The 26,487-nt window shown below is 38.8% G+C and overlaps 6 protein-coding genes across 9 annotated transcripts; 3 read left to right on the plus strand and 3 right to left on the minus strand.

The window, feature by feature from the left end:
- The first annotated feature begins 387 nt into the window (after positions 1-387).
- LOC139783709 (uncharacterized) lies at positions 388-1,225 on the plus strand. Its single transcript, XM_071722855.1, has 2 exons — positions 388-583; positions 807-1,225. The coding sequence occupies exons 1-2, from the start codon at positions 524-526 to the stop codon at positions 1,158-1,160; spliced, it is 414 nt and encodes a 137-aa protein (XP_071578956.1). The 5' UTR covers positions 388-523; the 3' UTR covers positions 1,161-1,225.
- Positions 1,226-1,345: 120 nt separating this feature from the next.
- Positions 1,346-3,112, plus strand: LOC139783716 (uncharacterized). Its single transcript, XM_071722859.1, has 4 exons — positions 1,346-1,961; positions 2,185-2,301; positions 2,468-2,695; positions 2,804-3,112. Exons 1-4 carry the CDS (start codon positions 1,715-1,717, stop codon positions 3,028-3,030), a joined length of 819 nt encoding a protein of 272 aa, XP_071578960.1. The 5' UTR covers positions 1,346-1,714; the 3' UTR covers positions 3,031-3,112.
- A 222-nt stretch (positions 3,113-3,334) lies between these two features.
- On the minus strand, positions 3,335-11,244 carry LOC139783667 (uncharacterized). 2 transcript variants are annotated; one of them, XM_071722816.1, is made up of 9 exons: positions 10,917-11,244; positions 9,291-9,489; positions 8,793-9,206; positions 8,467-8,695; positions 8,009-8,388; positions 7,820-7,924; positions 7,622-7,719; positions 7,350-7,530; positions 3,335-7,252 (listed from the first exon to the last, which is right to left on the minus strand). In XM_071722816.1, exons 2-9 carry the CDS (start codon positions 9,447-9,449, stop codon positions 7,145-7,147), a joined length of 1,674 nt encoding a protein of 557 aa, XP_071578917.1. In that variant the 5' UTR covers positions 9,450-9,489; positions 10,917-11,244; the 3' UTR covers positions 3,335-7,144. The 2 variants fall into 2 exon arrangements, with proteins under 2 accessions (XP_071578917.1, XP_071578914.1); XM_071722813.1 differs by lacking the exon at positions 10,917-11,244 and adding an exon at positions 9,679-9,961.
- A 122-nt stretch (positions 11,245-11,366) lies between these two features.
- Positions 11,367-19,243, minus strand: LOC139783690 (ras-related protein Rab-8A-like). 3 transcript variants are annotated; one of them, XM_071722847.1, is made up of 5 exons: positions 19,074-19,243; positions 17,943-18,003; positions 17,566-17,704; positions 16,973-17,053; positions 11,367-16,716 (listed from the first exon to the last, which is right to left on the minus strand). In XM_071722847.1, exons 1-5 carry the CDS (start codon positions 19,195-19,197, stop codon positions 16,618-16,620), a joined length of 504 nt encoding a protein of 167 aa, XP_071578948.1. In that variant the 5' UTR covers positions 19,198-19,243; the 3' UTR covers positions 11,367-16,617. The 3 variants fall into 3 exon arrangements, with proteins under 3 accessions (XP_071578948.1, XP_071578933.1, XP_071578941.1); XM_071722832.1 differs by having other exon boundaries at positions 16,973-17,176; positions 19,074-19,242; XM_071722840.1 differs by having other exon boundaries at positions 16,627-16,765; positions 16,973-17,176.
- Positions 19,244-19,762: 519 nt separating this feature from the next.
- On the minus strand, positions 19,763-23,278 carry LOC139783680 (uncharacterized). The gene is made up of 3 exons (XM_071722824.1): positions 22,168-23,278; positions 21,631-22,076; positions 19,763-21,566 (listed from the first exon to the last, which is right to left on the minus strand). The coding sequence occupies exons 1-3, from the start codon at positions 22,361-22,363 to the stop codon at positions 21,402-21,404; spliced, it is 807 nt and encodes a 268-aa protein (XP_071578925.1). The 5' UTR covers positions 22,364-23,278; the 3' UTR covers positions 19,763-21,401.
- Positions 23,279-24,014: 736 nt separating this feature from the next.
- Positions 24,015-25,625, plus strand: LOC139782660 (ciliary microtubule-associated protein 2). Its single transcript, XM_071721674.1, has 5 exons — positions 24,015-24,328; positions 24,530-24,674; positions 24,761-24,843; positions 25,049-25,196; positions 25,313-25,625. The coding sequence occupies exons 1-5, from the start codon at positions 24,118-24,120 to the stop codon at positions 25,623-25,625; spliced, it is 900 nt and encodes a 299-aa protein (XP_071577775.1). The 5' UTR covers positions 24,015-24,117.
- The last annotated feature ends 862 nt before the right edge of the window (positions 25,626-26,487 follow it).

Consider the following 26,487-nt stretch of genomic DNA (forward strand, 5'->3'; position numbering starts at 1 on the left):
CGTACAATAAGATAAAATTCACTAAATTAATACGCTTGATCATTATTGCATGATTTCTAAGATTTAGCTTTTATTTGCAATAGTGAATTGTTAAGAAATTCTAAAATTTCACAATCAAAAAATTATCGCGAATTTTTATTACTTCTATTCTAAATCAACGATTAAATATTGAGTTCTTGCTCTCGAAATTTAACATTATTTAAATATTTAAAATACATATGCAATCTTAGGGTTCTCTCTAGTGGTAAACTTCATTATGGTCGATAATGTTGATGTTCTTCTTTACTTGCTGAATAACTTGTGGGCTACGCAGTAGTAGTATGCTCATTGATGCTGGATGGAGAGGGCACAACCAAACGAAGCAAAAAAAAAACACGTTGCTGCAGCTGATAGTGCTCCGCTCGGCAACGTGGTCGGCCGTCGGCGTTCGGGCGTTGTTGCTACTCTCTACTCTCTTGAGTGTGATTGTTGCTCTCTTAGTGCGTGTTGCTACGCTCAAAAGTGATTAACGTAATTCAACGAAATGAGCATACTAAATCGATTTTCGCGACTCACTCGTCTGAGCGCTTTCTATCACAAAAATGTACGTCGTCGATATAATAAACAAACTTCTGCTTTATAGTTCGCTTTTAACCTTATCTCTCCCTAACCTGAATTAATGTTCGTAAACAATGATACGGTAAAATTATGATGACCTAGCTGTTGAAATCAACCTAACAATCTAGTTCGAAATCATAGGCCTCTTCTAGAGGAAGTAAAATAAAATTTGCTTTGCTCTTAGCTTGGCATTTTCTCAAATGTTCCAGGTCTCTCGCTTTTGCACAAAAACCGACGGTCCACCGATACCGACGAATCCTCTGAAGGATACGTACAGTGCCAATGAACAACCTGGAACCGGAGTGATATACGACAAAAAGCCATTTAGAATACACCTCCAAGCTGGCAAGAATTACTCGTGGTGTCTCTGCGGACGAAGCAGGAACCAGCCGTTCTGCGACGCCACGCACAGAGACATTTTCCTCAAGATAAAGCTCAGACCCATACGTTTCGCTGTTTCGGAGACTAAGGAATATTGGCTGTGCAACTGCAAGCAGACGTCGAACCGACCTTTCTGCGACGGCACGCACAAAAGGCCGGACATACAGGAGACAAGAACATAAAAGACATGAAACTGTACTGTTGATATAGCATCATGAATTTCGAAATAAAGATTACTTTTATGATATGCCTTTTGTAGATATCTCGAGTCGTGTATATAATATACATATACATCTTTGTAATTATTATTGTTACAGGAATACAATATCTTCTATTATTAATAAAAATATCTTAGATATCACAAACAAAAATAATCCCCTGTTTCTAAAAGTAATCCTGTTTCATTTCTTAAAAAATAATGCTCGACCAAACTGATGAAATAAAAAAATATATATAGGACAAACGTAAATTAAAGAAGTAAATTATTAGGAAATAGAAGACATTGAGGTTGAACCGCGATATCGCTTTTGTTTTATCCTTTACTATGCACGACTTCAATGCTTCCACAATTGCACAATTATCTTGTCCGATTGATGTGTACTTCCGAAGTCGGAAATACGTAACATTCGCATTTCCATCGTCAGAAAGAAAATGCAGAACGCGCGTTACATCAGTCGTAGTGCGTCCACAGTGCTCCGAAATAATTAATCGTATTCCCTTTTAAAATATTTACGAAATGCCAAGCGTTAACTTGATATTGTTTTTAATCATTATATGTGCAGCGTATTCAATTATCTACTGCGATCACTGCTGCTTAATCAATCGCCATGAGTTACCGCAATACGATTTAATAATGAACAATTCGTGCTCGAGTCAACCGATCATATCGCGAAGAATAGTCTCCAACGTGAGCGAGTGCGCAAAATTCGCCGCGTCGAAGAAAGCCCTCGCCTTCAATTTTATTTCCTCGAGAAACCGCACCGGTACGCGAATGGCAAACATTTAAACGTAATTGCGGCGTGTAATTATGATCATTTCACGTGATAGGCCCTCATGATTATAGCGGAACGTAATGCGAATTACAAGTGCAACTGTGCTGTAAAACGCGGTGTAATTAGTCGGTTCAATTAACGTGATTAATTCAACGTACGTTTCGTGTAATTTCCCTGGCGTATATTCTTATGATGTTTCTTTACTGACACGCAGGTGGGCGAGAAAACTCGTGTCAAGCTCTTCAATGTCCCGAAGATTACAATATGACCACCCTCGTGCCCACGCCAAATTGCAATTATTACAGCATGTACCACATTTTATCTCCGCCCGGTAAATGCAATTATAATTATTCACATCAGAGCCCGCGTAAAGATCATGCCATGAAATTTGTCCATTAACACACAAACCATATTAAATGTTATACACGCGTCCGAATTTATTTTTCGAAACGTAAGCTCTTTCGACGTATTATTAATTAAATATTATTTACTTTCAGTGAATGCCACGGTGGAGTGTATTCCCAAAGCGGGAATGTTCATGCTCTCGTCCGAAAGTCTGAATTATACGGAGGCACGGAGTTTCTGCCAGACGCAAAACGCATCGCTCGCGCACATAATTAGCGAGGAGCGCACAGAAGGCCTCGGCAAATTCGTGTCACATAATCTTACCAGATTCGTGGGTCTGAGCAGCGAAAACAAGGAGAGAATTTGGAAGAACGAATTCGGTAATTCGTGACCACATATATGTCTTGCTTGCAGCGAGATAATCTTTCAAGCCGCATGCCGAAAGTTATCTCGACAGAAAACTCTGAAAAATATATGATTTTTGACAGGCGAGTCCTTGTCTTGCTTCGACTATCGAGCATGGGGCGAAGGGGAACCGTCGTATTCGAAGGGCTGTGTCGCTCTCACAAAGTTGCCTGCCAAAAACTCGCTGCCCTTCTGGAAAGTGATACCTTGTCGCGCATCGCTGCCGTTTATCTGCGAACTCTCGCCGTTGTCTCCAGAAGAATCGTCGAAGCAGCGTCATAAAACTCATAAAAATCATCGTCGCACATAATACGATTGTATTAAATGCAATTACACATTTTAAGAAGAAATAACAATTGTACGTGACATAAAAATAAACTTACGAGCGCAAATGATTAACTTTTACTAAAGAAACTCTTACCTCGATCTAAACGACTATTGAAGTAGAAACAAGAAGTAGCCTTTATCATATTATTATGTATAGGATTAACTTAAATCAATTCTCACCGTCTTTAATTCCCACATACAATAAGGACCATTCTTGTTCTGCTTTTGTATTGCGCAGATTCCATTTAGTAGCGAGTGATAAGGTCGGAATGAAGGCAGACATTAAATATGTATAGAGATTTTAATGTAGGATTACAGGACTCCAGCATTGCGTATATAGAGAGTGACTTCACTCTCCGATGGCTTTATTTACAGGTACGATTGTTAATCCGAAGTATGCACGGTTGGACACGTTGACAAAGGAGGGGAAAATATATTTATATAACTCTCACTCGATCGCGCTGCGCTTACACATGTATATGTACATAATAGGCCTAACGTTAATAACATTAAAAATCGTTTAGCTCGGGTCGTTACCTCCAGTCTCCTTACGTTCTAGAGCATGCTTTCTACAGGGATATCACTTAGCAACTATGCAGCCAAGACAGCTGTACGCTGCCGCATGCGTCCGACGCTTTTCGACAGGATATTCATCGAGAACAGCACGCTATAGCGTGATATAAAAGTGATCTCGATAAGATTCGATGTCGAACAACACACAATCAGAAATAAGTCGGCCATTATATTAGTCTTACAACCTCATTAGCGATATTTATTCGCCATAGCGCCGTACATAGTGATAGATCGAAAGCGTGTGAGAGATAGTTGCATCGTGATTAATACACGATCGATTACAATCTGTCGATTTTCACTGGCATTAGGATAATATTTGGGACGCGATACTTTTAGAATAAAGATTTCGTTACGATCGTTTCTCGCATGTTCTCACTCGATGCGCAGAATTAATGCTCAACATTGTTATATTTACAGATTAACATTATCTCAATGATTCTGGAAACACCCATTGCATTTCAAACAAATTCTGGAAGTTCGGTGACGAACGGAAAGGCGTTATAAATTCGTAAGTACACGTCTAATTTCTAATTAACGCATTTATATCGTTTTTTCAAAATGGTCACATTAACATTAAAGTGGTGAATGATTGTGTTTATTTAACGATTGGATCGCAAGAGATTATTACGAGGGAAGACGATGTACCTGTAATAGTGCGAAACTATGACTAACTGATACTTGACAAACAACTGTTCGTTCTAAAAAATATCTCCAAAAGACATAAAATGCAATCAAATATTTTAATTGAGCTCCCACGGATCCTGATTATAAAATGACTACTCAAAACGTATAAATTATAGAGAAAAAAATCAGCAAAAGTTCTCCCGAACTCGCTTAAAAACTATTATTGTCACGCGTTACACTTGCAAGAAGGTGCATAATGGTGTCGCATTCGTAAACCGAAGCTTTGTATACCATGTGAGTGAACATATATATTCACGTAAAAATTGTCCCGTTCAAACGACTTGATCTGCAGCGAAATATAAAAGTATAAAAAGAGGTGATTACAGCGACGTACGAATCTAAACGTGGTCTCGTTTATCTTGAACTTTCTTTTGTAAGCATGGTCTCAGTATTAGATGCCGATTGAGAGAGTTGCCCTTGAGTTCTAATTAAAATGAACGCGTTACATATATATTATGCAAATTAATACAATATTGTACGGAGTTGCAAAGAGAAGCGCTTCAAAATTATCTACGATACTCTACAAATATGAAGAGGTACCTCCGTCGTTAAAAGCCATTGCTCTTCGTTAATTAGAGCTCGTTAATTAACTTCGAGCTATTCTTGCGATGCCTTGCGATTAAATTTTCGAAATAGCATATGTGTGTCGATAAAAGCGTGCTTTAAATAATGAATGATTTAGGTCAATATATCGAAGTGATACCTTCTCTAAAAAAAGAAGGAAAATCATGTGCAAACTATTCAATACATAAATTTAATTACTCAAAAAAAATATATATATATTCAAATATTATAGCCTTACGATAATTAAGCCAACTTATGAATTGCATATCGGTATCTTTCTAATGTTCTTTCTAATGGGGACGGATTACATGTAAAATAAAAACTTACGTTTGAAATAATAATTCTTTTTACTGCATCGTAACTTTTCCTCTCTAATTTGAGAAAATATTTCACTTAACGTAATATAAATCTTTTTTCTTGCAAAATCTCTTGCAAAACTTATTATGGCTGTTAACGTACATTATGCAGTTAAAGTATATTTGCGAGACATTATTAAGTGATTGAGCCGCCCCAAAATATATTTCGTTTTATACACGAACCTTAAACACTGTGCAGCACATTGATAAATTGCAATTCGACCAACATATACACATTCGATTATCAAGTAAATATGATAATTGTACTGCTTTTCAAACCTGCCAGGTTCCGCAGTATGGAACTATTGATTGCTAAAAATTAATGGAGACGAGAGAAAATAAAAAATATATATGTATATATACATATTATTCAATGTATGCATATCTGCATAAAAATAAAGTCTCTTTTATATCAACCTGATTAGAGGAAATAGCTTTCAGTCCACTATTGTTAGTTAAAGTATTAAATATATTTTATGGAATACTGATATAAAAAATTAAATAGCGTCTCGTATTTCCTCTCATATATCTCTAATCTTTTCTCATTAGGTTTTACACCATATTTACTTAAAATTCCATTTTCATAAAAAAAATAAAAACTTTTTTTATATTCAACACGATTCGCAATTGTATCGAACAAAGCTGCTAATCTGTCGTTCGAAGCGGCCTACAATGCATTCTTAGTTTTATCGTCCTGTCATGATACTTTCATGATATTTAGGACAGAACAGAAGTTTTTTCATTCATAAATGTTTCTCTCTCGCTGTGCCTCATTCCTATATGTATATTATAACCACGTGACGTTACGATATATCACATATCGTGCTATTAGCACCGTTTCAAAGACATTCCGCTCCGGAGCGGAACATGCTTCGATAAGCGGGTGAAAATAAATGGCTCGACGAACGCGTCGAATTCGACTTGTACGAGTCGCGTATTTCGGTCCGCAGTCCGGTGATATTTCTCGTGAAAAATCAACGAGGATCGCTTATCACTATCGTTGAATGAGGCATCTCGGAAATGCAATAAACAAAAAAATGCTTACATTGGCACTCAGATTACTAAAGAAACCTACAGCAAATCATCACACATTGCAGTTATCGCGAGGCAGCTGCGTTCGTTGGATAAAAAAAGAATCACATAATTCTTACGTCTATCGAACTACGAATTTAAGTACTTTTCTATCCTTTTCTCCAAGTATTCTTATCGTCTGTGATAATAAAATTAAGATAGTTAGCAATCTTTCGTAAATTCTATTAAAATATATACGTAAGTAACATAAAACAATGAATAAAATGCAAATTGGTACAAGAAAAGCACAGGCACCCATCTGGAAGGACACTTGCGCTACTTTTTCCTTCTTTCTTTTCTCTTTTTGGAACTTTACGTCGCAAGATTTTTCGTGCTACTGATAACAGGGAAGTTTTGTCATAATAATCTAGAATATGTGCAAATGTACATTGAAGATTTGCGTCTCATAATTTGATATGTGTCGTGAGTTTGAAATGAAAATTGTGGAGTTTAAGCTGCGCGATTGCGAACGTCTAAGCATCCGTAAATGGGTTACGATTATCAAGAGAGTAATCAATTCCGGCAGTTACAATGAGATCTGTTAAATTATCGAAAATCAAATAAAAAGGAAATACTTTTACAGACAAAGAATGTCATATGGAATGTTCCGTTTTTAACCGGGTCACGCGAATACTGCATCGACGGAGCAAACAATAAACGTATACTACCAAATGAATAAATATATATGTGTGTGTATATATATATATATATAACAACAGTAATAGCAATAAACGTTATTCTAGCAGTATTAGTTTCTTTCTCATTATGTGATTTAATGAGAAAACAACACAGTGGTAGTACGGGCAGATAAATATACTATTGATTTTCCTCTCTTAACACCGATACGTATTATACTTTGCTGTTAACCGATGCGTTTGCGAGAAGAGGTACGAGCTGTTCGGAGAGCTGTCCTATTGTCGCCTGCAATACCGCTTGTTTCTCCTCTAACGCGGCGACCTTGTTAAAGCAATTTATATTAATATCGCGTGTCCTCGCGTGCATGCAACGTACTGAAATGAAAATTTAATAGCGTATGGATTATTTTAATATTTACCCTTTCCAATAATTTACTGTAGAGGGCATACGGCACGTAGGCAGGTTGACCAGATGAACTAGGACTTTGGTCGGCGTGGGGACTTGTTTCGGCTCTCGGACTTTTATCTTTCGGTTTGCTATCGTCGTTATCGGTATCCTGTTTGTTAGTGGAATCCGCGGTATTTCCTTGTGTCATTAATCTAATGAGCGATAAGATAATGTACATTATATTCGCATATTCGTGACATAAGTAATGGATTTAAGAAGTCATCAAAAAAAGTCGAAACCTACCGCGAGAAATTTCGTTCCTTTTTAACTTCCACTTTATCGACTCGCTCTACTGTAGCGGTTTTTCTCCTCTCCATTTGATTCATCTTCAATTCTTCGACCTGCAGGGAATCGACGATGATATTAATAACGATAAGATTAATGAACGCGATATATATTTCTTACATTCTGTTTATTTTATCTCTAAGAGTGGCGCATTACCCATGGTGCTTTTCTTCTCGCTTTTGCCGCAAGCCCGTCCGTTTCTTCATCAGGTATTTGTTCCAACGTGGTTCCATCGGTGCGTCCATTAGACAGATTATCTTCCTACAAATTATAAAAGATATTAAAATCAATACTTTTATTCAGAATTTAATGCATGATGTTAATGCTTGTTTTAAGTCATAGTACCAAAAGAGTGTTGGGAACGGTTGGCAGCGTCGAGGATACGCTTGCGTTGGATCCAGCAGCGTGGCGTAGATGCTGCGACGAAGGCGGTCGTCGCCGAGGCGCTTTAGCGCGAGAAGCTGTCAAATGCGAAAGCGGAGTGCCCTCCCCTCGTTCTACGCCGTCCAACTCCTCGCGACACTCCGAAGCGGTACTCGTCGTGTTGCTGATCCCGTTATTATTTCCTACGTCGCTTACGAAACGCTTTAGGCTCGATATAATCGAATGGCTACCGGCCGTCTTCTTATCACTGTTTCCGCTTCCGGTAGATGTCAACGACGACGTTGAGGTGGACGACAATGTAGATAGGCCCTTTTTAGCAGCGTCTAGAGTAGGGAAGTGATCTAGCAAAATACAAAATTGCATGTTATACTCACGCAAAATAAAAAGTATCGTTCCGATACGAAATAATCATATCTTACCTGATATATTACTCGAATGTACATTCCTGGTATCCAGACTTTTTCTAACGTGCGCTTTCTCGACTTTCTTCACTTGATGGGAATGTCTAATAGTCGACTTTGCACTTAGCGACGATGTTTCATGCCATTGGGAATCTTGTTCCTGGGACTCGTTTTTTATACCAATCACTTCGACAAAATTGTCAGGGAACAAACCAACTTGTCCCTTCAATTCTCCTTTCCACCAACCCTATATAAATTATTATACATGTTTAATATACTAATCATGTACTTACTGTTATTATTCGTTAATTCGTTAATTAATACTAATCAGATGGATTATAAACCTTGTCCAGCGCATCCTTAGATAAAAGGGTGATTATATCTCCTTCAACCAAAGTAAGCTCATCCTCATTAGCAGCCTCATAGGGAAAGAGTACTCTACATATTTCCTTCTTGTCTCTCTCCTTGTGCCTCTCTTGTTCTTCGGGAGCAGGTGCAGAAACAAAATTTGAAGGAAACACACCGACTCTACCTCTGAGGCGACCTCTCCACCATCCTTCCTCCACTTCTCCCAAAAATTCTATGGAGTCTTGCGGCACTAAAGTTAGCTCGTCCTCGTTACAAGGTTCGTAACTGAAGAGAACTTTGCAGAAACGTCTACCGGAGCCATTCCTTAAGGTGACATTCTCGTCAGATTTCGTGCTGCTTACGGTCTCGCTGCCGTTATTTCCGCTGGCGGTCGAGGAGGAGTCCAATACCTGCACGCCAAATATTTCCGCGTGAGAATCTATGAGTGTACAGAGATGATGAATCAATAAAAGGGATGATTCGATGCGTAATACCTTAACAAAGTTATCGGGAAACATGCCACGCTTGTCCCTCAGGGTGCCCTCCCACCATCCTCCAAGCATCATCTTGATCCCAGTGATGATGTCACCTTTCCTTAGCGTCAACTCGTCATCCTCTTGCGCCACATAATTATACTCCACTATCGCCTCCATGATTGAGAGAACAGTCTCGACGAGACGGCGAAAATTATTCCTGCGGAAAAACAGCCTTACAATGCGACGAGGCGGCAGAGTTCGATCGGCTCGAACTGGTTTGATTATCGCGGCGCCGACACGCCTCGGTACGATCGACCGACGCGCAGAACGTTGAGAGTTCGCGAGAGGGAAGAGAAACGGGTCGCGCGCGCGGAAGCAAACTTTATAAACGCGCGTATATACGTACGGGTTACGAGGTGACGTGCGTTCTCGGACTGCCTGGGTGCGTTTCTGTCTGACGGACGGTCCCGAGCGGACTCGCGTACTCGCGCATCGCAATGCAGTCCGATGCAACGCGACGCAACGCAACGCGGAGATTAGCACGACGCGACGCGCGGCGCGGAAACGGCCCGCCGCGTGACACGGAATTTAGGCTTTAGGACCCCGGGCGGAGTTGACAGCTCCTCGTATCTGTCACCGCGGCCATCTTACGCTCCGGAGACCACGGCTCGGCAGCTCCGATCTCCGGGGCAAAGCGGTGCGCATGCCACCTGCTCTAGAGGCCATCGACACCGAACATGTCGTCCACCGCCATGCTTAGTCGAACGGCGGGACAAGCGGCGCGCGTTGCGGAGCCTGACGTACGGCACAATTTTTACGAGTTCGATGACATTTGCCTTTTAATCTTGGAATTCAGCAGTGACTCCGCGTCTAATCGAAGCTAGTTACAACGAGAAATTTAACGAGGAACGAGGCAAATATATTTTATCTTCAATCGCACGCAACCACGACTTCGGCACGTTTAAACGAGAAGGAATATGGTGGAGTAGCCGGATTGTTCCGCTCGAGACTCTGGGCGCTCGAACGAGATGCGCCTCGCTCATCTGCCTGCGTGATTCATCTCTCGACGCGACGCGCTTGTTTGAATGGACGCGCGTTGCTTGCCGTAATGTGAGTCATGACGCGCACGTGCTTTAAGTTATATCATGTGGCGATTGTAGTCTGCGCACGTACTACTATTTCACATTGCTATTTTAGCCTAGTCAAAACAGATCCGCGATTCAAAAGATATGCGTTTTCCAGTAGATCAGCAGAATATCTTTTAAACATCTATTGAGGGACAATTGAGGATGTTGACCGAAGATAATAATGTATTATCTGTAGCCTTGGAGAGATTATTTTTATTTCTTTGTTTCCAGAGTCTACGGGATTTTTCGATATATCGGACATCTGACTTCTCCTTATCGATCGTTGATTCCGAGATTTCCGAGTCTCTCGTTTAATTTTTTCCACTGTCACGGCACAATCGCGATCTTGAACGTCGAATGACGTGACACGCGACTGCCGGCCTACGTCCCGCGTATCGTGCAATTTGCGGACGTGACAATCCGCTAAATCCCGCGTTGACGAGCGCGAGCTCGAGCGTGTTCTCCATTTCGAGGTAGAGAGAAGGCGCAATGCAGCGCAATGTGCGCGCGTACCTACCTGTCAACGGGGGAACCTCGCGCTTCTCCGTGGGCTTCCTGGTGCGTGCGATTCAGCGCGGGCGCTCAGCTGGAAAACGGTGCCGTGTCGTTCTCCATTTTCAATGCGCTGATTCACGCCGATAATCGCTCGCGTCTTATCGCTGAAGACTATCACGTATTGGCGATGCGCGGCCGAATGCTAAAGATGTCCTACGAACGTGTGCGTGAGTCGTACGGTTGAGCAATTCGTTTAACACACTTGGGTCACGCACTCGGTGAACCGTTGCGTTACAATCAAGCCTCACTTTCCTCCTTACTTTTGTCAAGTATGAGTAACCCTCTTATTTCTTCTGTTCCGCTTGTGTCTTTCGTGTTCTTCGGCGATAAACACTGATTAAATTTTTCTCTCTTCCTTCTTTTAATATCTCGGAATAGAGCTTATGCTCCGATAAGAAGAAGGCGTAGTATGTTATAGGTAAAAAGTGTGTATTTTTATTTATTATTGATTCAGACATCGAGTTGAACAAGTTGTTTCTCTACAAACTTAAAAACTTCTCTTATACACTTATACATTTAGATAATCGATCGCGAAGTTTGAATTAAATTATGTAATAACATGATCATTCTTGAGGGTGAGGTGATAAAATGACAAATAAAACATTGTAAAAGCTATCGTTATATCGTACGTTTAACATCCCCACATTTATCTCCTTGGTAATCGGACAAAGTCTTCTTGATTTACAACTTCGAGCATCGATACGAGAAATTTTTAACAATTTTTTTACGAAGAACATCGGCTTGATTTGATACCAGATTGAAATAAATTGCCAGCCAAAACTATTCGTCCGATCAGCCATTCTATTTCATCTCTGTATATCTTAACAAGATTCGTAACAAAAACACAGCTGATTCCTATCGAAAAACTTTCATCATATCGTTGAAAAATCGCAAAAGTCGTTGAAAATCGAGAGTTGTAAATTCGCAGAGCCATAACTAGAATGCAAAACGGAACTAAAGATATTTTTGATTTTGCATAATTTATCCTAGAATCCAGACAAAACTGTAGAACCGAATTCTATAAGAAATTTTGCGAAATCAGAAATCTCTACAGACTAAGAATGCCACAGAGATCTGTGTGAATACAAGGTGAAAGGGTTTCAGCGCGAACGTGATCCCAATATTCCGTCACGCATATTTTTCGTGGAATCTCAAGGACAGGGTTACGGAATGATTGATAAAACAGCGTTGGACTCGCGATACGTGAAAGAAACGCTAGTTACGGCGCTGCACGCGCGCGCACATACGTGGCAGGTTAAACTAAATCATATGAAAAGATTCTCTTTGAAGAGATTCTTCAGCCGAAGACCAGCTTCGGACGAGAAATCAAGCACTTCGATGAAGCAAACGATCCAGCGTTCCTTAAAAAAAATTTGTACAAGCGACTCTACCATTCACGTGGGCGACGCCATTCTTACAAATTGGATCCTGTTTTTTTTACTTTTTTCTTTTTTACTATTTTCTCCACATTTCTTGCGAGAAACAAGCACCTGCATTTTTAATGAAAATTCTACATTTGAATGCCAATTCTACGTCGCCGTATTTATTCCACATCTCTTGCCTCTTCGCGCCGTTTTATCTTGACTAGAGAAATTTATTTTAAAAAAAGATAATGTCAAATTTCACAGGTGCTTTTCCTCGTTACAAATACTCCGCGGAACGAAAATTAATGATAGTCTTGACAAATCATGCGCGCATCTAAAGAAGAGTTGACGAGAATGGAGCACATTCGACAACCAGATTCCTCTAACCGCATCTAATCTCCGATAATCCAAGGTTTCCCAAACTTTTGAGATATATACACTGGTCCTCGGACAACGACACAGACATTTGCTTATTTCATCCAAATTTTCATGATCGAATTAAAAAAAAATTGTTAAATATTTTTGCGACATTAATTTTTGGATAACTGCGACTTCAGATTCATTTAAAAGCGATTTACGCGAAATCTCGTTTAAACGGGCGGAAATACATTAGTTTCGTTGTTTTGGTACGCCATTAGATTTTGAGAAAATATGCATCGAAAAAGTTCAGTCCACGTCCGCATTTTAAGTTTGGGAAATCCTGATTGCTAATTAAAGGGCACATGTAGGTTGCTTAGCGAACGAAACAATCGAATTCCATAGTATTTTTATACAAATACGCCGCGATTTATAAATATATAAAAGCAACAAATATATATACCGTCGTTATCATGTGTGTATATATAATACATATATGTATATTTATATTTATATAATATCGTCTTGCACAAATGGTACAAAGCCTATACCGTAAAAGTATTACGTTTAGGATTGCGGCTGAAAAAACAAACGGTGCGGTGCCGTGGCGATCACTAGGTATTCCGTTAACGTGCGCGATTCGCGAAGTGATCTCGTTTCGTCGGCATCATCGCTACAATCGTCGATCGATCGCGACGGATATAGTGCGCTTCTCGTCTGAAGAGTGCATGCGCTCTTTGGACTCTCGGCTGTGTTGCGATGCAACTTGCAAGCACGCATGCAAGCGTGCGTGCGAAAAAGCGCGAATTGGGTTTTCGCAAAGTTTCGCGGGCGCCCTCATTATCACACTACCAGGAGATGTTTAGAGTTACAAGATTGCTATTCGCAATGCAGTTCGAATTGCACGTGAATGCAGCCTGAAGCGGAATTGTGATTGTTGTGTATATAAATCAGAAATCGTAGCAGTGAAAATTGTTCGCGATTCTCCAGAGGATGAGAGATTCGATTTTTGGGATGTATGTACTTATAAATGAGAAAACAATAATATATCGCAAGTATCTGTCGATTCTCTCTCGCATAATCCCGAAGATACAATGTTCTCGGAGATAATAATGAAACGAGATTTTAATTGTAGCTTCAATCGGGCATCGACCATCACACACATCGCGTTACCTTTCCATAGTTTTCCTCTCGATCATAAAGCGATCTGTTACGATATCTCGTACAACGTATCTCCTATCTATCTTTTCCTTTCGTCTTTATTTTCTTTCTTATAATCATTGATAGGCACAATAAAGGCTTTTATGTTTCTGCCAGCGTAAACGAGAAGTATGAACGGTGAAAGTGATTTTATCGAAAGGCCGACAACCATCAATGTTTTGTTAATTATAATGTGATTCTCGATATAATAAATACGAATAATTCTCTAAACAATAGGGAAAATATTTCTTGTAATGTGAAAACGACTCGTGAATAGGATTGAAGGTTCAATCAAATCTTGAAGAACGAATTTTTATAATGAACTTTCTTCTTGTCGTTGAAATAGTTATACGTTATTATATTTCTTATATATATTTCTTTTTCAATTATTATATTTTATGTAAATTCTTATCTAATTTATTTTCCAATCCCATTTACTATGACGCAATCAATAAATCTGCCTTGCAAGTAAACGCATCGAGTAAAAAGTAAATAAAAATCGAAATAACTTAATTTTATTATATAAGTTTATTTAAGAAAACTCTCTCAACATTTAAAAGTTAGAAAGATTAATTTTTCTATCATTTAAGATTAATCGAATGATTTACGCTACATATTAAAATATGTAGGTATTGCAGTGTGTTACATGGCAGCTAACATAATATAATCTCTCGGACCTTAACGGACCTTAAACCCTGCGGCCGCAAATATGGCCCGTGAAAAATGCAAGGATGCTATTATCCTTTTTTTTCATACGACTATTACGTAAGTGCTCCATTTTTTTATGCGAAACAAGATTAGTGCTGTGACATTCTGTAGTAGAATGTATTGCATTATCGCGAAACGTCGAATATAATACGGATCACGGAAAATGTTCCATCACGATTATCAAAGCGCATTAAGTAAGCGTGGATTATCACGTGTGTGCACCGATATGAAAGGTTTGATATACAGATGTCAAGTGCTCGTCTCGATTCGGCCTTGTTTCGAAACTTCACTTCAGGCTCTGAGAACAGGCTTATTTTTTTATGAACACATGAATTAGCGATTCTTCTTTTGGATACAAATAGCATTTGCTAGTCTTACGCTACACCATTTTCTCAAGGCAGAAGGAAAGTTTTATTCGACATCAATGTGCAGAAACAGTCAATTTGATCTCTTTTAAAGAAAGCTTCGCGTGCAATAGTGCAATAAATCGCGGTCTCTTTGATATATTTAGTTAAACGAAACATTTTAGAATACTCCAGAATACTTCCTTGAATATTTCTTTAATACTCATCTCTTTTACTTAAATTTGTCATTTCCAGCAAATATTTTTATAACTTTAAAAGATCAAGATTGAATTTTTGTTTAATTCGTTAAACACTTTCAACTTCGAAAACCACATGTTTATTAAAAAATTATTCACATCTCGATATTAAAATAAACATTATTCTTTATAGTTTGGTTGTTGGTGTTTGCTTCGAATACTCGACATAAAAAAAACATTTATGCAAACTTTGGCATCTGTGCATCAAATAATCCCAACGTAATCGCGCAAGTCCTTCCCTGAGGGAAGAACCCTGGTCCTCGTTGAGAGACATCGGTAGTAATCGCAAGTCTTATATAGTAATATCGTTTTTTTTTTAGACGGTAATCACAATGCGCTTGACGATGTCTTTCTCGGGTAGATATACTAGAATAGTAATACGTCGATTACTGCGAAAGTGTGCTGCCTTAATAGCGTCGAGAAGATGTTTTCTTTTAGTTAGGCCTTACCAAGCGAATCTAAGTGAACGTTCTTAAACTGCTTATGATTATACCCAATGAATGCGTCTGATCCGCGAAAGTCTAACATCGACGAGATTTTTCGAAAAATTGTTCGTAGACAAATACACATTTCGCGAGCCTTTCGTCGAATTTCTGTCTCATAAATTTCTGTAGTCTTTTCTCTCCCAGCTGATCTGCTAAATATTTTTGAATTACGTCAAACTCGCGCGGAATAAAAATCATCAGTTTACTCGGAAGAGTAACCGATATTCGTGGAACCGGCCTACAATTAATCAGATAAATTATATCGACGCGTCTGTCGATGATACGTTCAGGCATTCCGATTACCTCGTAGCAAGAGTTCTTCGTCGAATCTCTACATTCGTACAAACGTGACTCGCGTCAGTATAAATAGACATCTATGACGTATAATCGCGTATCATAGATAGAACTTTGCGATAATCTCGAAACTCGTAGCTCGGGCTTAACCGTAATGTGCGTGTACGTGATGTGTTTTCGTATTATCCAGAGCGAGAGCTTACCTCGCACGGGCGACAAATGTTTCCTAAATGGTGTTTATCATGACTGTGATGACGATCCAGGATCGCGGCAGTTCACATTTGTTTCGTGCTACCGCCGCTGCATTAACGCTACGACGCGCGACGTCGTCATTCGGACTTTCGCGCGTAATAGGGTGCAGGGTTCTTGAGATAATACCTATAATATCCATTGCGATTATTGCAGATGGTGTGGTAGTAGCGTGAATAATTGCCACCCTCGCAGGGTATATACGAACACCTTTCGCGTCGTCCAAGTCGATTTCCGTTCGACGATTCACGACCGATTCACGATCGCATATGTACAGGTATGGAAATGAGCGATTCTCCCCTTGTGCACGATGAACAGACGAAATCCTTTGTGCCCGGATTTAATTCTTGGCTGCCGTCGAAACTTCCAACCGGTAAGATAGACCTCCGCTGATCGTCCATCGAACTAACAGCTGCATCTCCAGGCATCACCTTGTTGAGACGGTGACTGCGCCTTAATTATACTGTCCGCGCCTTCTCTCTCGGAAGCCTCGAACAGGCTAGCCTGCAACGCAGTTGTTCATTGCGCTAGTAGAAAGCTCGGTCCCGTTAAGCTTACAAAAGATAAGAGAGGAAAGAATCGTTTCATAGAAATCTCTTCTATTATATCCCGAAGAAAAGTTTTCGCTTTAACTTACTTGATGCAGAATGTAACTTAATAGTAATAATGTAAAAATTATAGCTTTTAAGTACACTTGAAAAATTTTTTTAAACTATGCAGGAATACAATGGAAATGATTCTTCGTAGCAATCAGTCTTACCCGGCGACCCCGTTGTTCCCGTATTCTTCTGGCTAGAGTGAGGAAAGCTTCCTCGATGTTGATGTTCTCCTTGCACGATACCTCGAAGAAAGGCATATCAAAGTTTTCAGCGATCTTTTGACCTCTCTCAGCTTCCACAGCGCGATTCGCGGTTGCGTCGCATTTATTGGCCGCCAAAACTTTTACTACGTCTGGTGACGCATTCTGTGATGCAAACGACGGAATTGCTTATGATTCATGCTCTCGTATGACAATTTTATTGCATTAGGATGACTTCGGATCGATTACGGAAATGTTCTTTCGTAGAATTAATTTCTTTAAAAGTCTAATTTATTAAACTCTGAATTTCACACGCTTAAGTGGTCGATGTAGGTACGTGCAACTTGTAATCTTCTAACATATTTTATCAACTTTCTTCAAACTTTTCCTATTTGACATTTTCGGATCGTAACTTTCAAGCAATCTTTTAGCACTCTAAATTCTTGTTCTGAGCTTCTTAAGGTCTTTATAAACGTGACCATTTAAAAAGTAATATAGCGCGAGTTTATTTCCGTTCGCGTAATGTTCTATGTTTAGAATCTTTTTAATCTTACTTCTTGGATATTTCGTAGCCAGTACGACAGATGGTTGAAACTCTCCAAACTAGTGACATCGTACATCAAAAGGATACCCATGGCACCACGATAGTACGCTGTTGTTAAAGTTCGAAATCTTTCTTGGCCAGCGGTATCCCTTTTTAAAAAAAAGATGTATTCACAGATATACTTTCTGCTATTTTATTCTGTTTTTATACATACGACTTGTCATTTTACATGCAGATTCTATTTTGTAAAACTCAAGAGAATTAAAAAAAACTAAAATTTTAAATTTTTTTAGAAAAGAACTTAGGCTCTTTTATTTGATTTTAAAACGTTACTTGACGATTAACTATCTATTAAGAACTTGCGAGAGAGGACTAATTAATACTTACCAGATTTGTAATTTAATCGGCGTTCCGTCCAAGTTAATGATCTTTTGTTTGAAGTCAATACCTGCAGATATATTCGCCATTTACATCTATCTCATGCGTAAATATTTTCGGGATATTTAAATACCGAGCAAATTCTAAAGTTCAAATAAAATCAAGGACTCGTGATACACTTCAATTATGTTTGTAGCACGGAACAATTAGATGCTATTATTAATTAGATGGCCATTGCAACAGTTTGTACACCAGACTTTCATATATTCCTCGCGTGCAAATAGGATGATTAAAACCTTATGTATGGAGCTGAATTACTCTTTATAACGGAGAACAATAAGCAATTAGTTAGCGAATAGCTAATTAAAATATTTTCACACAAGCGAGGATATATCTTTCGAACATTTTTATAATTATGATAACTTGTATCGGGACAATTGCCAGAAATAGTTCGGCCCGACAGTAAATTTAAAATTAGACAGTTGCATCGCAACATCGAAGGCCGGATGTAACCGAATAATCAGCTGATCGATGCTAACTCAATATACATTTTACGGAATATACATATAAGTATGCCACATTCGTCAATTTGCAAGTTCACCTAAATTTGGTAAATAGAGTAATTATTACTGTTTGTTTGTTTGTTCTTATTAAAAATATAAGTGATATTTGATTTAAGTTAATCATCAAAAAGGATCAAAAAGATAGTTGACTCTGTCTCTCATTATTTCACAAATGGAAAAAATGAGGACAATGCATTAAACGCGTTAAATTAGAACGATGTCAGAAAAATAAATTGTGGTAGAAATTATTTTTTTTCCGATAGTGTGTAAAATCTACTTTACAGACAAAGACGTGACCTCATCGATAATAACCGAGGGTTAATTAACGTCTACGTGTGTCAACGATGTATGGAACCCATACATTGGTTCTTAGTACCAGGAGCAAAATTAAAGCGCGTGACTTTATTGTACCAGAGAAGATGAGCTGTCGCAAACCAGTCGCAACTGGCGCCAAGATACGTCACAACAAGTCGTTGAAACGACTCAACAAAGCGGCTTCGGAGGAGGCGGTCGCCGTAGGTGAATGGAAAACCCGATGTATATTTTTACGGTCATACGCATACGCGTGTCTCCTCACCTATCGTCGAGATGTAAGTATCGTAGTACCGTTCGTCGCAATAGCGATGCACGATACAGGTCTTGCCGACGTTAGAGTCGCCCAGCACCAAAACCTTGTACGTCGCTGCGAAATCCAACGCCATGTTTGCCGTGGGTCTCGGGCGGTTTTGAACTGTTGTTGGGTCGACAACAGAGTCGTCGGCCGGGGTTGTTCTTAGCGAACGCCCGGAGGGATGGGGGTGGAAGATCGATTCGAGGCTTGCGCTTTAACCCCCCGTACAGTAGGGGTTGAAGGTGTCCTCACAATCGTCTGTGACTTTTCGTCGCTCATGCGCGGCTTTTAGATGTTGAAAGAGCGCATAGTGTGGAAATGCGGATAGCGCGGATGCGTGAGCATGTATGCGTGTCGAAGATGAAGCCGCGAAGATCGACGGAGCGACGACGGTGTCTATTGGGAGCAACATGCCACACTATAGACGTATATGTATAATACATGCAACATACAGGAGAACGCAAGAAGGCTGTCCCTTCTATTTTTACGTTTCTCTCTCCCTCGTCCGAGTCTCTTCCTCATGTATAATAAAATCTTGCGCGTCTTGCAGAATAATTCGATCCGGCGCGGCGCGGCGACGCAAGGGTTCGACGATCTGCGTAAAGATTCTGCGTGTACAAGGATGTATAATAGGGATGTTGGAAATAATTAAGCAATTATCGGAAATTAGGCCGCTTTATTTTATTCGCGTTATTAATCGGACCGAGATATCTCTTCTGACTAAAATCGTCAGACTACTTATAGTTATATCGACAATTGCATATTTATCCTTCGCTCCGTTCGATTCCTATATAATAAAATATTATGAGAAAATTCGAAAATTTATGAACATTCGATCGCTCAATACGATCAATTTACTCTACGTATCGCAATACACTATTTTGTCCTTACGACAAAATTTCTATCTCCCTTTTTCTCAAATATGCTACAATTATATCTACAATATATTACTATAAGAATTAGATAAAATGACGCTTGTAACTGCTCAAATACTTTTCGGGAATGGCTTTGTCGCAAAGTATGTATCCTACAATAAATATATATGTATATATATATATATATGTATAACAATAATAAAATTAGTTTTGATACTTTGGTGATGTAAGTTGCACTCGTTAATCAGGCCACATTATCTACCAGGATATGTGTCTCTGCTGCACAGATAATATTGAATGTTAATCGTCTAAAGACTTCATTAATCAAAGTAAACGAGCTTCTAATTACCAGATTAGAAGTAAGATGTCAACGCGTTAACATTGTAGATATACGACGTTAAAAAACTAGAATTCGCAAATCAATATTATTATTACAGCGTGTGTGAATTCTTTTTCTTTGTATTTTATATAAGTATTATGAAATAACCATCTGTGTTTGCCGTTAAAATACGCGAGAACTGTTTTCGTTCGATAATTGCTTATCGCCTTAGTTAACAATAATCCGGTAAATAACGTATTATGTGTAGGCACTTTAAGCATTATAACTTGTATAAGAAGTTAGGACACTATTTTTGGTTAGCATTGCCTGTAAATTGTACAATCCTGCCCAGATAACATGCATGTTGCATAAGACGTCGTAAAGATATCTTTAAGACAACTAAGATATCTTAAGATATCTTTAAGATATCTTTTCGACGTCTTATGCAACATGCATGTTATCTGGGTGCTTACGATAACGTCACGATAACGTCTTCCTTACGTAGGCTATCTACATGATATGTTCTTAATTAATATAATACTTAAATTTACTTAGAGTAATACTTCAGACGCTACCGTTCGCAGTTTATAACATATCCTAAATTAAAGCAGTTTTAATATTAACAAAGTCTTCAGCTAATGCAACTTTTTCTGTTGATAAATCTCATATAAGGACTTGTTCGAAGTTGAAATCTCATCATTATATAAATACTAATCTTTCATAAATAATAAAATAGAGTTTAGTTTTACGTGAACAATGAAATACGTATAATAAATGGCATGGTAACTTGACACGCAAGAAGAGGCACGTAACTCAAGTTCACTTGAATTATTTTCAGAACACATTCGTTAATGATAATACTATCACAAAATATGTCTCCAGGACATCTTTAACATAAAAATTCATCTCGTATTCCCGCAATTGATCTGTCGATCGCAGTGTGTAAGAGACGTTTGGCGTTCATGTTAGACCGAGTTTTTCGCATCACGGGAATTTCCGCTTTCAGAAAGAACATTAACTTAACGAAGGCCATTCTCGTAGGAAGAATGGGATCAAATCGCCGCCCATCCCGCACAATATGCTGTCCTCGACGATGTCGTATTACAATAGAAACGACCAAATACATAATCCGAACATCACGATGCTTGACATGTACGCTAACGAGTTAGGAAGATGGATATTGTAAATACTTTCCCGTTTAATCAGCCATAACGGAACGACGACGTGAAGAATATCCGGTATCATGAAGCCCAGATCGCGTATGACCTTCATACAAGTTAAAGATAAGTTACGAAATGTTTCCTTTTCATTATTATTCGTGGATTCTTACCTGGTGCGCGTGGCCCTCTCCTCTAACGACATTCTCGAAAAATTGATCCCACCCGCCAGCTACGATATGCAGAAGGGCTATCGCGGCAATGCCGAACGCCTTTCTGTGAGTTATGGGATTCTTCTTATCCGCAAGATAAACGACCCAACAGGTGGATATCAACTCAGTAACGGTAAAGAACAGCTGATGATACCACTGGGAATAGAAGTCGTCGTTCCAGTAATTAATATAAACCCACCACGCGTAATAATTTGAGAACAGAGCGGACGAGAAGAGGAGCATCATGGACTGTCTAAGTCTCTGTTTGATCGCCAGTTTCGCCAAGTGCTTCATTGTCTCATAAAACACGATCACTCCGATGACGATGAGCATCCATATTTTCAACATGTTCGAAGTGGCATTGAAGTACATGTGTTTGTATGGAGCGATACCGGATTCGTATGAGCCTGTAAAAAAAATCAGTTTATAGGGTTAGATCTACGATCGTCGATTAGCAGCAATTAAAGATATTTGTAGAATTGTCGCAAATTTCGTTACCTTTAAAGACAGTGTCCCAGCACGAGCAGGAGCAGTATCGTTTATCCACGACCCTTGAATAATCCTGCCAGAAATAATATAACGTTGCGATTTGCAATGGTGGAATTGTTAAGGGTCCTATGATGCCCACGAATCTCGATCCGCTTGTTACAATGTTTTTGCACAGAGCACGTTTCAACATCTTTAATGGAGCCATTTGTCTTAATTGACGTATTACGAATGAACGAATGGTGATTCAGAATTTTGCAGTTTATTTCATGAATTAAACTTATCTCCCTTATCAGATATACTGCTATCATATTATCGATAAAAGTGATACCTAGCTCTGTGCATTGGCACTTGTGGTCGTTAAGTACTCAAAAATAACACAAAAACGCTTTAGCTGAAATGTCTAACTATGTTTTACAATTTTGTAAATAAATCTGACTTTCACTTTAGGAATGCTATTATTATCTTCACTTTATATAAACGACAATGCTCTTTGCATTATCTGTGCATCTCTTATATAAAATCATAATCCTCTGTATTAATATCTCTAGACATTTTTCAAAATTAATATACAGTGAAACATGTGAATGAACTCTACAACATAGAATACATCTCTACATATAACGAGTCCTTAAAAGTGAAACGGCAGGTAATAAAACAAAAACTCAAACGAAAAACTGTTCAACACATGTTTATTGCAACAACACGTGTTTATTTCACACAATGCGCATTGTTGTTCGTGCGCCACAACCGTGCAATCTGATGTGGAGATTCCTCGGTTCGTCAAGATTTTTCAGCTGTTACGTCATGGCGATTAAAGCGTTCATTTGGGCTACAGGCTGCACACAAGCAACCATCGTCGGTGCTCTCCGCGGGGGTACCTTCGACTTCACATGTCAACGAAGTCGACAATTTCACGTGTAGGGCCGTTTAAGGAATGAACGGCCAGAAACGGAGCAAACAGCCCCCTGTTTATGTCCGTTAGGAAACGCCATCTTGCTCCAAGTTGCTTGGCAGAAACTTTTACTTCGAATGACAGGAAGTAGTCCGACTGCAGATACGAATTAATTCTAATCGTTAGAGCGTGGATAAAAAATATTAAAATTGCATGAGATCTTCTTCTCTGATTAAATTAATCTATTTATAATTGCAAATATTATTGTTAAATAAAAGCAAAACTTTGTTGACCTGAAGTATCGACGACCATTAATTCAGTGCCCTGTATCGCTAGGATACGATGATTTCTGTTAAGCCATTTTGATATACATTCTGATTTTATCGCTTTCAATTCGAGGAGATTATTTTATCTATGCCAAATACGAATTATCTACGAATTATAAAAAATTATAAAATAAAAAATGCTGATGTTATCTGAACATTGTTACAGTTTATTATACAAAGCTCTCTTCCATTATTTTTAACCTCTATAAGCCTAAGCTTTAGTAATTTCAAAAAAAACTTTCATTAAAGACATTTTTCTTTAAAAAACATGTTTGCAATAATAATTTACTAAAAAATTTATAAATAAAGGCAGTAGGGGATAGTATCATCTCGCATTTATTATATTATTTAGGAAAGACGAGACTTTCCTAGACTGCTTTTAACAATTGTTTTGCTTTCAAGCATTTACACAAGAAAATGCCAAGAAAATATAAAACCAAAAGTTTTCAATCGTGTCGTTGTCGCTATAAGTGGCGATGTCAATGTCTGGTGCCACGAAAAGAAAAACCACATCCTCCCTTCAACAGCGGAACAAAGCCAGGTAGTAAAATAGGTTTGCATCCCAAACTGAAGGCGCTTGTATTAATGTCACCAGCTGTGGGCTCCTACGACCCTCGACCGATCGATCGTAAATCCGTAATTAGGTAAAACACAACCTTGGTCTACTTATCTCGAAATCATATGAGAGTTTTTAGTAAGTAGGACAAATTGCATAATTGCAGTTGGAGAAGGCAACAAGAAATGGAAGAATTCTCCGCTACAATAGGTGGCAAAGTGACAAAGAAAATTGCGAACCAGAAGAGTTTGATGAAGACTGGACGTGGAAGTCATGAGATATCTCGTTGGCTGGAAAGTGTTATAGATGCGCCCTGTAAGAGTTCGCGAACGGATGCTGCTTTTGGAATCGTTCCGCGATTCCAAACAAGTTATAAATCCACCACGCCCGGTCCAGGTTGATAAGATTATCTTTCGAGAGAACAAATCAAATTATCTCAAGACAAAACTACAAGAATTTCTTCAAAATATAGTTCCATTTTTTGTCAGATTATATTAAAACAAAATTCTATGAATTATGTTTTAATTAACAATCGTTTTATATTGTCTCTTTCTTATACCTGGCTGACGTCTTGTATCTTCTTGACGTCTCTCTAAGGATACACGCTGAGAACGCACAATCCCTTTTTCTATTTGGATCAGAAAAGGTTAAAAGGTTTCTCCAATATACCTTCATTCGAGTTCGACAATTTAGTACCTAGATTCCGAGAAACTGTAAAAGCTTGGACTTTACCGTGCACTAGGTAAAAGTGATGTCACTTATAACACAATTCTTTTGAACTATTTTCTCTACGATTTAAAAAAGTAAAAAAATCGATTTTTATAACAGATACAGCGTGAAACATCCAAATTCGCTACAAGCCTTTCTCGAGAAGATCACGAGTAAAAGGGGACCTTACGATCTTTTCACAGGTGTCAAAATAGCATTTTTTTTAATATGCGCGCATTATTTCATAAGCGTACTTATTTCTTAAATGCAGTTTAAAAAGTTTAGGTACTCGATATAATGTGTTATCTCGTATCGGTATCTCATAAAAATTCAGAATGTCTTAAAACTTTATTTACAAGAACACAAAGATTTAATTACAAAGTCCGTACGTTTTACTTTCAATTTGAGGACCGAGAGATGAGACTACTATCAAAGGATATTGGGCACGTGCGAAGTTAGAAGATCAGAATGATTGGCCACGAAAATTGCCAAGTGAAATGGACAAGCTCTCAAGCAAGTCCAACTATTTCAAAGGAAGATGGTCCACCAATCCTAGGTATTAGAAAAAATCACAGTAAAAAATGAAATATAATAAATAACGATATCTGACTGTAATTTCTATGTATCGTACAACGGTACGAAAATTATTTGGAATGGGAAAATATCTTAAAGATTTACAAAGAAACCCGTTACGAGGATAATGTTACAAGACATCAGTACGTGTTACAAGGATCCTGACGAACCAGGGCCTGGTCATTATAATCCTCGAACGTACCGAAAACCGCGTTCATTGAAGAAATATCCCTTTGATAGCAATATAGAATATGCACGACCCGTTCCGCCAAGCGACATTCGTCCTGGACCAGGAAGATATAAGATTAAACAGGAATATCGCGTAAAAGGATACGGATGGACATCCGTTTTCAAGAGCAAAGTGCCTAGAATGATTGGCATTTCTCCATCGCTATATAATAATGATTATTAATTTCTGTGAACATTATAGTACAACAAAAAATATAAGTTATGTTATTAGAGAATTCTTAATGAAGTTCTTAAAAGAACTGGAGTTCGATTACTGTGTAACTATGATTACATTAAAAGCAAAATTTATTATATATATTGCATATATATTATATTACAATGTAAAATTTGACATATATGTAGAATTAATTTCATGGCAATTATCGATCGGTGTAAGTTTCATTACGTCAAAAGTTACCGCGACACAAAATCTACATGGATCGCGTGATAGCTTCTATCCGCGCGATGAGATCGACGATTGCTCTACTGCTAATTTAAAAGTCCAATGATCGTCGTGACTTATCGCGTGGATTAGCTCGAACGACATCCCGTTTCGTCGTTTTTTCCATCGACGGTGTTCCTTGATGCAAGAGGCGCGAGATTTCGTGCCAGGTGGGAAATGGTAACAGGAGCCCCGACGAGATAACGACGCACACTCAGCGATTATCCCGGCTGCACCGAATGTATAATTTGTACGTACGCCATGAACTTTGAACCGGTTCCACAAGCGCATCCCATATCGGCCGCCTTAAAACGGACGCGATTACGTTTAATTGTTTTTGAAAGACCACCCCTTTCATTTGGGTCCTTGCCACACACGTCATTCGTTTGTTGTGGAACGCCCCGGACCCTCTCCTTTTCTTTGTTTGGGCTTAATCATCGCAATAAAACAAGACGAAATTTATTGGGTCGTATATGATCGTGACGAGCTTGCAACGGCGAGAAATCGCTGCGTCCACGGTGGCGACTGTCACCCTTACGCAATCTGGATCGTTACAACGCGAGGATCAATGAAGCGCGAATGAAAGAAAAACGTATCGCGAGGA

Source organism: Temnothorax nylanderi, unplaced genomic scaffold, assembly GCF_030848795.1.
Source record: "Temnothorax nylanderi isolate EJ_2023f unplaced genomic scaffold, tnyl_v1.0 TNYL_tig0008_pilon, whole genome shotgun sequence".
Classification (NCBI taxonomy): Eukaryota; Metazoa; Arthropoda; class Insecta; order Hymenoptera; family Formicidae; genus Temnothorax; species Temnothorax nylanderi.